The sequence below is a fragment of the Glycine max genome, chromosome 20 (genome assembly GCF_000004515.6).
Source record: "Glycine max cultivar Williams 82 chromosome 20, Glycine_max_v4.0, whole genome shotgun sequence".
Classification (NCBI taxonomy): domain Eukaryota; kingdom Viridiplantae; phylum Streptophyta; class Magnoliopsida; order Fabales; family Fabaceae; genus Glycine; species Glycine max.
This window is the reverse complement of record NC_038256.2, coordinates 34,213,210-34,222,453: the sequence shown is the minus strand read 5'-3', so window position 1 is coordinate 34,222,453 and position 9,244 is coordinate 34,213,210. Positions and strand designations below refer to the sequence as shown.

Here is a 9,244-nt window from a genome sequence, read left to right as displayed (position 1 = left end):
AATTTGTTTTTTTAATTCTTGAAAAAATAAATTGATATTTTATAATAATTTTAATACTTTATAACAATTTTTAACATTATAATATTTTTAAAATGAAAATTCAAGTAGTTAAAAATAAAAACTAATTTATGAAAACTAAAAACGATCACAAAATATCGATTTACTAAGAGAAATTTATCAAAATTCAAGAAAAAAAGTAATTTTAAATTTTAGGGACTAAAAAAATATACATCTCAAATTCAAAGACTAAAACAATAATTAAACTTTGTTTAAAACTAGTTTTAATATTAAAGACCAATTTTTATAGTTATTGTAAAAAAAATTAAAATTAGTTTAGCAAGAAAATATATTAATTTTTCAAATGAAGTTATAACATTAATACTGATTCATCTTGAATTTACATTTTAAAACTTTAAAACTCTAATAGAATGCTAAAAAATTAATATAAAGCGTTAATTTATAATCTTAGATTGTTAGAGACTAAAAAAAATAATTTTTCAAAATTCTGGAATTAAATAAAATATTTTTAAATTTTAGGAAATAAAAAAAATATAACTTAAATTCAGATACTAAGAGAGTAATTAAGCCTAATACAATTAATAAGGAGTCACATGTGGCACAGCGTTAAAGAGGATACGTTTCTCGTTTAAAATGTTTGTGTCTTTTGTCTGTTTCTCACACTTTCTGCTTTTCTTTTCTGACAACCTTTGCTGACTTCTGTCTTTCTCTCTCTTATCATCATAATTCACAATCATCAGAGACAGAGAGAGATGGTGAACGTGGTGGAATTGCAGAAACAGTTGCAGAGGTGGCAGCAGAGTGGGAATGTGAATGTGAATGTGAATGTTGATGCCAACGGAGAACTCATGTATGTCAAGGTCATGACTGATGAACAGTTGGAAACTCTGAGGAAGCAAATAGCCGTTTATGGCACCATTTGTGAGCAACTTATTGAGATGCACAGAACACTCTCAGCTCAACAGGATCTTGCAGGTAGGTACCTCAACCTCATCTTTCTTTTCTCTTTTTATTGTTTTCTTTTTTGGTTAATTATGAGCTACAATAAGTTTGTTCTCCCTACCATTTATCTCAACGTGTGAGAGTTGATTGAGCTAAGTTACTCTAAAGTCCTATTTATCTCCTCTCCTCTATATTCCCATTGGTATCTTGTTACTTACCCATGTTGGTTGTTAAATCAAAGCCTTCACCTGTAAGGTTTTGAACTCTCTTTACCATTTTTCTCAGTAAGATTCATCTAAATCATGTTTCATGGCATTCAAACTATATACCAACCTATTGATTTCTATATTTTTGTCTGTGTGCGTTTCAACTTTCAACTATTTAAGCCAGCCTGTTTCTACAAACCAGAAAATGACAGGGCAAAAATATCGACAATACCTTTTCCCTGATATACAAGGCATATTAATTTCAAAATTGTGATCATTAACCAATAAGTATCTTAATGATTTATCTTATTTAATATCTTTTTTTTATAAAATATTTGAATAATGTTATAATTAAGAAGATATAGAATTACTTATATCCTTCATTTTAAGGAATTAATTACAATTTCATTTGATTATATTTTCATTTCATTTCAATAATATTATCTCAATACACATAATAGAAATATTCATGGTGACAATTGTTTTAAAATCAAACCTAGTTGGTTTTTTCATTGCATTTTGCTTTGACAGCTTTTGTGTGCCACATAAGCATATATAGCCTTCAGGTTGTGCAGTAAACTTTCAACTAATTTGTTCGTTTGTTTTATTTTCAAATAAGAGTGACAGATTACAGATCATATTGCTTGATTGAATTTGAATATCAAACCTTTCTGAACCTCACAATTAAATGTGCTCTTAAAATTGGCATATAAGAAAATGACATATGTAATTTGTTTATTAAGATCCAGCATTCTCTGAAGAAAATATTTGTGTTTTCTTTCAGGGGTTAGGTTAGGAAACATATACTGTGACCAATTGATGACATCTGGTGGGCACAAAATAACCTCAAGACAAAGGTGGACACCTACACCTGTGCAGCTACAAATTCTTGAACGTATATTTGATCAGGGAAATGGAACTCCAAGCAAGGAAAAAATCAAGGAAATCACTGCTGAACTGGGCCAGCATGGCCAAATTTCTGAAACAAATGTGTATAATTGGTTTCAGAATAGGCGTGCTCGATCCAAAAGAAGGCTGCAAAATGTGGCTCCTAGCAACACTGAATCAGAAGTGGACACTGAGGTTGATTCTAAGAATAAGAAGACAAAAGCTGAGGAGGAGTTTCAGTCCCAACATAACATAACAACTTCTGGAGGGGCTGAAAAGCTGTGCTTCCAGAACCCTCAAGTATACTCTGATCACTTGCACTACTTGAACCCTGATTCCAACAAACCATATTCCATGTTCCAATCAGATTGCAATCTGAAATCCACAAGAAATTCGAGTCATGTGTCTGTTTTTAATGAGATGCTGTCAAACTCAAGTATGTTACATCTATTCTTGTTCTTTCTTCCTTCACTTTCTTCTCTTCATTAGCAATCTAAGAGAAAATAAAAATAAAATGATTGATTATACTTATCTGAAAAATTAAAATTAACTTATATACTTTAATTTTTAGAGAATCCAAGATTAATTCATTTTATCTTCTTATTTTTCAGGGAGTGAGTATGTAGGTGGAAAAATGGAAGTTGGTGGGAGTGTGAGCTACAATTTATTCCACCAAACAGGAGACTGCAATCTGGCGGGTTGAGATTTAGTGTGAGCTGTAAAGAACCGTGAGTGTGTTGGATGGGCTTGTGTTCATGTTTATGACAAATTATACTGAAACAATCAGAGTTCAATGTAATATTTACTATTTAGCCATATTTTATAATATTTACTGAAAAAAGAGAATAGCATAACAATGTTACATCATACTGTGAAGTTGGTTTCTTGGTAACAACTTCACTATTTTCTACTGTCACAACTTTTTTGCAACCCGATTCTAAAGGGATTATTAGTTTATTACCTCCCTATATTATGCATATTCATTGTCTTGACTGTATCACGCTATTCAGTATTTGTAATTTACTATATGATCGCGTTAAGCTTCAATTACTTGTAAGTTGAATTGGGTGGATTAGATTAATGGACAAAGATATACTAATAATATTTCTCTTACTACATCTGTTTCCCTCCATATAAAACTTTTTTAACTTTATTTTTTTTATAATATACTTTTCTAAAAGTATGGTGTATTATTATTATTTTTACCTTATAATATTCTTAATTGATTATAATATTTTTTCTTTAAACATTAATTATTTTTTTGGTAGCAATTAACTGAAAAAAGAAATAAATGATAATTTGAAAGAAAAAATTGTAAATAATTGATAAATTTAATATGATAAATTAAATTAATTGTTTTTTTTTTAAAGAATGTGAATTAGTTGAAAGTGTGTATCATTTTCTTTCATTGGTACTCGAACCTAAAATCATGCATAAATAAAACCGACTTCTTTATCACTAACAACAAAATTGTTATATGACTTTGATTATAGAGCAACGTGAGTTGCTAATAACATTATTATTGGTTTTATTTTTTAAAATAATTTAGCTGTCTAATAAATATGTCACGCTTTGAAGAAGCTATTTTTTTTTTAAGAGAATGAATCAATATAAAATAACATGTAAAAAATAGCTTAATAAATAAGCATGCTTTTAAAGGTTTTTACATTGTGAATCAATAAAGAATAGGACGAAATTTAAATACAAATTTATAGGTGTTTTTAATATAATTTTCTAATTTTTTTATTTTTTTTATAAATTTAACAATAAAATAATACAAATATATATATTTTTTGTTATAAAGTGTATTACTATCATTTCTCAAGATTTTTATATGGTTAAATAATTTCAATTAAATTAAAAAAATTGGAAATAATAAAAAGTAATTAAAATGCATTTACACTATTTTTTAATCTATTAATAATCTATTATATAATTAAAAATAACAAAATTTTATAATAGGCTTAAATATGTTTTAGAGTCATTAATAAATTAAATTTTTTTATTTGGGTTCCTAATATCATTTTCCTCTACATTAAGTCTCTAATAAAATAAAAATTATATTTTGAATTCTTGTTATTTTGTTATAGTGATTCTAATATATCTAGTTATCTATATTAATTCTTATTTTTCATTACAAAGACTTAAATATATGTTTTAGGTCCCAGTTAATTTTGTTAATTTTAAGATAATATTTGATGGGACTTGTTTTATTTTCAAATGCCATATCTAAAATTATATTAATTAGTATACAAATCTTAAACTAATAATGCGATAGAATGAATAGTATTTTAAAGTAGTTATTAGTTAATGGGGGAAGCAAGTGAGGGATTGGAGGGCAGAATAGAGTGTGGGCAGGAGTATGTAAGAAGAAGTGTGGTGTGGCAAAACGTAACGCGATTGCAATGATATGATAGGCGCAGAGCAGAGAGAGAGAAAACGCAAAGGCATTATTTGGTCTTGGATCCCTTTCGATCCGACGACTTCGTTCGTTCCTTCTCCTTCCAAGTTCTAACCATTTCCCACTGTCTTCGATTTTAGGGCATTAAATCTGCCATGGCAGCAGCACCCGCTAGAGCTCGTGCCGATTACGATTACCTCATCAAGCTTCTTCTTATCGGCGACAGCGGTGAGTTTTTCCTAGATTCAATTCAATGCTTTCTTTATTCTTCTCTGATCGTTAATTATTATTACTAGTTGTCGTTCAGAATAGGGATTAGTGTTTAATTGCTGATTATATATAGCATTATTGGCTCTGCTGCTCTCTGCTTTATTTTATTTGTGACTCAAAATCATTGTAGGTGTGGGGAAGAGTTGTCTACTTTTGAGGTTTTCTGATGGCTCATTCACAACCAGTTTTATCACCACCATTGGGTTAGTATATTATCTGTAGACACTTTTTTTTTTTTTTTTATCGCTTGTGAAAAATGCTGTACCTGTTTGTTGTCTTGTTTCAAGATTCTTACATCCGTATTTCCTCTTTCCACTCACTATTGACTATATTGTCTATAGCGCCCCTGTTTCTCTTTTAGTGTTTTTTGGTAGCATGGCAATTTTGGACTTAATGTCTAGAGCTCATTTAGTGAAGACAAACGTTATTTGTATACCAAATTATATAACAAATCTTACAACTAAGAGAGAAAAAGAGAGAGAGATATGATATGTAATGGAGAGAGATAAATACAAAAAATGCTGTTGTATAAATTATTTTAGGAGTTGTTGATGAATAACACATTTCTTTAGTGAATAGTGCTTTTAATATGCACATTTTCTCGTTGTTGGGGTACCAGATTGTCTGAATGTTTAGTCTCCTTGTACACAAATATTTGTACCCAACCAGACCTTTATCTCTTGATAAAATAAAATCTCATTATAATAATGTATGTATGGCAGTATCGATTTTAAGATAAGAACCATTGAACTAGACAGCAAACGGATTAAGTTACAAATCTGGGATACTGCTGGTCAGGAGCGGTTCCGAACTATTACCACAGGTATGTGTTTCCTCTTGTGCAACCTTGCTGTCAGTTGACAATTAGCAGCTGTCCTCTTGGTAGGTAATTTCATATCATTTGTTTACATGCATTCTTGTACAAGTTAAATTGAAGTAATTATAGTTGTGATTGATAAAAATGAGCATTCAAAGGGAATTAGTTTTTATAAGTATTATCAGTAACTCAATTAAGTTTTGAGAAGTTCTTTTTCATAGAAAATAATTATTTTTGGGTGGAAGTTATAATTTTTTTAAGGAATAGTGATTTACGTCATTCGATATGGTGACTCATAAATCTAATTTACACACTGGCATGTTTTATACTTACTTAGAAGGACACAATGCTTTAATCTAACAGGTTCAATTCTTACTTGATTTTAAATACTATGGATAAACTAACTTTTATTGCATGCTCCATTTCTTTGATGAAAGGAAAACTTGTCTTACAATGTTACATGCTGTTGCAGCTTATTACCGTGGAGCCATGGGTATCTTGCTGGTTTATGATGTTACTGATGAAGCATCTTTCAATAGTAATCTCCCTTCCCTGGTTTTGTTGGAAGTTTAAAGATATTTCAGTGAATGACATTCTATTGATGTATTTTTATGCACTAATGTCTTAGAAATTAGAATTGTAGACTTCATTTCAGCTTTAGCTGACCTTATAAATTGTATTTCTTTCATATTTTCCCCATTTCTTATTGCTCACATTTCTTATTTTCCCTATTATTCTCTGATGTACAATTAACTGGTAGACAAAACAATCTGTCTTTATGGTTAAGTTTACTTCATCTGTTCTGTCCATCTTTCGATTTTCAATATAGCTTGGTTTTTTCTATCCAGATATTAGGAATTGGATCCGCAATATTGAACAACATGCTTCTGACAATGTAAACAAGATACTTGTTGGCAACAAGGCTGATATGGATGAAAGTAAAAGGGTATGTACATTTCGGGGTACTTTGCAATTTACATTTTACTTCTTAGTTGGCTAGGGTTGGAAATTAGTTGATTAATAAGATATTGCACTATTGACTCCATGCTCCTCAAACCACATTTGTTTACTGATATCAGATTAAGCTATCTCTTTGTCTGCATTGATACAAACAAAAGTTTTTCCTTTTTCTCTTCTAGGCTGTACCTACCTCCAAAGGGCAAGCACTTGCTGATGAGTATGGTATCAAGTTCTTTGAAACTGTGAGTGACAATTACCTTTTCATTAAAACTATTTGTGATTTTGTTATATTTATATTGAAGAACACATGCAGAGTGCAAAAACCAACATGAACGTGGAAGAGGTCTTCTTTTCAATAGCAAGAGATATTAAGCAAAGGCTTGCAGACACAGATTCAAGAGCTGAGGTAATTTGCAAACTCTTTTCTCTATGTCCTTTGTTTTTTTTTTTTTTTTTCCTGAGAAATGCAAGTGCTCTCTTCTTCTGAAAGATTAAAATTTTGCAACTGTGTATCAAGTACTTAAGAAAAATAATTGTTAGGAATTAACACTAACTTTCAAAATAAGTGCATAGATTTGTTCGTATTGCTGAACACTGATATTCTCTTCTCTGTTGATTCAGCCTCAGACTATCAAGATTAACCAACCTGACCAGGCAACCAGTGGTGGTCAACCTGCGCAAAAGTCGGCTTGCTGTGGTTCATGAAAAGAATCAGTATCTGTAGAAAGAGGTGCACAGGTTTCTGCAATAGCACTCATCTGGGTGCTAATGTTATTCTGATGACATTATAAGTGGGAGCATGTATTTGTCCCTCTGTATCTCCCAACTGCAGATGTCTTATTTTAAAGTTAATATTTTAAATTCTTTGCTCACTGACTTGGTGGAATTTGTTGTGACTAGTAATTTGCTTCAATTTCCTATTTTCATTTGTAGTGTGACTCTTAAAAGGTATCTTGATTAGATGCGGATAGATTATCACAACAGCTTGATCATTTGCAGAATATCGGTCCGAATGTTTTTTATTTTGTTGGCTGGCTTAGGAATCTAGACGCAAACCCAATAAGTTTGCACGTGGAAGGAAAATGGAAGCCTTGCCATTTCACCGCAATGTGAAATGCCGTGTTTACTAAAATGGTCCGCGGGTACTAATATTGCATGATAATGTTGCAATATTTTCACCCACTTCGAAATGGTTTGGTTCGGAAGGTGGAACCAAGTTTCTTTGAAAAAGTTAAAATGTTTTTGCATGTTTTCTAATCCCCCCTGTTTTATTATAAATATTAATCTAGTTGAGATGTTTGGCAACAGTCAGTAAATTTGAGAGGAACTTTTGGAATTTTTTTTTTGACAGAAACTTGTCCTTTTTTTTTTGTATTCTGGATTCACTTAATACCTGGTTTGAGCATTAACTAACAAGGGATACTTAAGTAAATAAGTACCAACTTGGGCTGAAGTTCATGACATGTATAGTTTGTTACACGAAAAATCCCGCTTGCGGTGCACATCAAATCCTATAAATCCTATTAGCGTGTTGGCTGTTGCTTCCTGCATTCCTACCATAGCTTCCTGCATTTTCCATTGCATTATGAAAAGCCAAGTCTGAAATGCAAATAGTGCAGGAAGTTTTACCCTAGCTTGTTTGTGTATCTGTTTATACAAGTTGGCATACATTCGAAAGCTCCACCTTCTGAGAAGCAACAGTTTGTTGCTTTTTCAATGGGCCCTTATTTGCAATTCGAGAGCTCCATGTTGTGAGATGCAACAATTTGTTGCTTTTTCACATGAGCCTTCATTTGTGGCATTTTGAACTGAAAAACAAACCCTAACAGTAGGGTAAGCTGCTGCTTGTTTTTGTTACAACGTCATAAAGAACTAAATTACAAATTACCTTGTAATTGAAGATAATTTTCCAAACTCAAGAAGTTTTGCTTGATATAAAATAAAATGACTGCAATTAGTTTGGAGATTTTGAAATTCCAAAATCAATTGCGGTGTCCAAAACTGAAGTTGCTCGTCACAATTGATTTTGATCTAAATGTTTTTTTTTTTTAAATTCTATTGAAAAAATAGATTCCGGATATGAAATATATAAAATTGATTTTGATGTTTGTAGTTAACTAGCTAGAATAAGGCCAATCAATGATGTCAAAAAGATAATCCGAAATGGCAAATCAACAATTTGATTTTGATGTTAGTAGTTATTTAGCTATAATAAGGCCAATCAATGTTGGCAAAAAGATAATCCGAAATGGGGTGTCAACAATTGCTGATGCCAAATTGATGAAAAGATTTGGTAAGGTTAGAGTAATTCTGAGAAGAAAGTTTGTAACTCAGCAGTTTGTTACGAAAGAAAAACAAGTTAACCGGAATACCGGATGCTACAAGCCAATTATCAAATAAATTTTATAGACAAAAAGAAGCAAGATGATGCTCCAGCGCTGGCATTGAAAACAATAGAATTTCTCCAACAATTCCAAAAGGAGCTGGGACTAACAAACACATGAAAATTGCTCCTGGAATCATAGTCTGCATGACGAAGTAAGTGGGACAGCAACCAAGGATGAGTTATGCATGATTTCTTGCATATACTGAAAGACTATCTCTGCAGAAAATAAGAGAAGTACTATTGAGAAAAAAGCATGCCAATGTTATTACTAAAAAAAAATGAACATGTAGTAACCAACCGAGATTCCCATTCAAGCTACTGATTCCAACTAAAATCTTTACAACCTTTCTTACTTC

General features: G+C 31.2%; 2 protein-coding genes across 3 annotated transcripts; both read left to right on the top strand.

Annotated features, from left to right (window-relative positions):
* The first annotated feature begins 693 nt into the window (after positions 1-693).
* On the top strand, positions 694-3,054 carry LOC100817342 (WUSCHEL-related homeobox 13). Its single transcript, XM_003555769.5, has 3 exons — positions 694-993; positions 1,951-2,490; positions 2,666-3,054. Exons 1-3 carry the CDS (start codon positions 771-773, stop codon positions 2,755-2,757), a joined length of 855 nt encoding a protein of 284 aa, XP_003555817.1. The 5' UTR covers positions 694-770; the 3' UTR covers positions 2,758-3,054.
* Positions 3,055-4,411: 1,357 nt separating this feature from the next.
* On the top strand, positions 4,412-7,824 carry LOC100816795 (ras-related protein RABE1c-like). Of its 2 annotated transcripts, NM_001415778.1 has the most exons (9): positions 4,412-4,501; positions 4,596-4,683; positions 4,856-4,928; positions 5,448-5,548; positions 6,015-6,080; positions 6,391-6,488; positions 6,682-6,744; positions 6,816-6,908; positions 7,124-7,824. In NM_001415778.1, exons 2-9 carry the CDS (start codon positions 4,611-4,613, stop codon positions 7,205-7,207), a joined length of 651 nt encoding a protein of 216 aa, NP_001402707.1. In that variant the 5' UTR covers positions 4,412-4,501; positions 4,596-4,610; the 3' UTR covers positions 7,208-7,824. The 2 variants fall into 2 exon arrangements, with proteins under 2 accessions (NP_001402707.1, NP_001241076.1); NM_001254147.3 differs by having other exon boundaries at positions 4,469-4,683.
* Positions 7,825-9,244: the final 1,420 nt, after the last annotated feature.

Excerpts from the sequence above, each read along its gene's own strand:
- LOC100817342 (XM_003555769.5), top strand. The coding sequence starts at position 771 with ATGGTGAACGTGGTGGAATTGCAGAAACAGTTGCAGAGGTGGCAGCAG. Across the intron at positions 994-1,950 it reads AGCTCAACAGGATCTTGCAG|GGGTTAGGTTAGGAAACATA; the intron begins GTAGGTACCTCA and ends GTTTTCTTTCAG. Across the intron at positions 2,491-2,665 it reads TGAGATGCTGTCAAACTCAA|GGAGTGAGTATGTAGGTGGA; the intron begins GTATGTTACATC and ends CTTATTTTTCAG.
- LOC100816795 (NM_001415778.1), top strand. The coding sequence starts at position 4,611 with ATGGCAGCAGCACCCGCTAGAGCTCGTGCCGATTACGATTACCTCATC. Across the intron at positions 6,745-6,815 it reads GTATCAAGTTCTTTGAAACT|AGTGCAAAAACCAACATGAA; the intron begins GTGAGTGACAAT and ends GAACACATGCAG. Across the intron at positions 6,909-7,123 it reads ACACAGATTCAAGAGCTGAG|CCTCAGACTATCAAGATTAA; the intron begins GTAATTTGCAAA and ends CTGTTGATTCAG.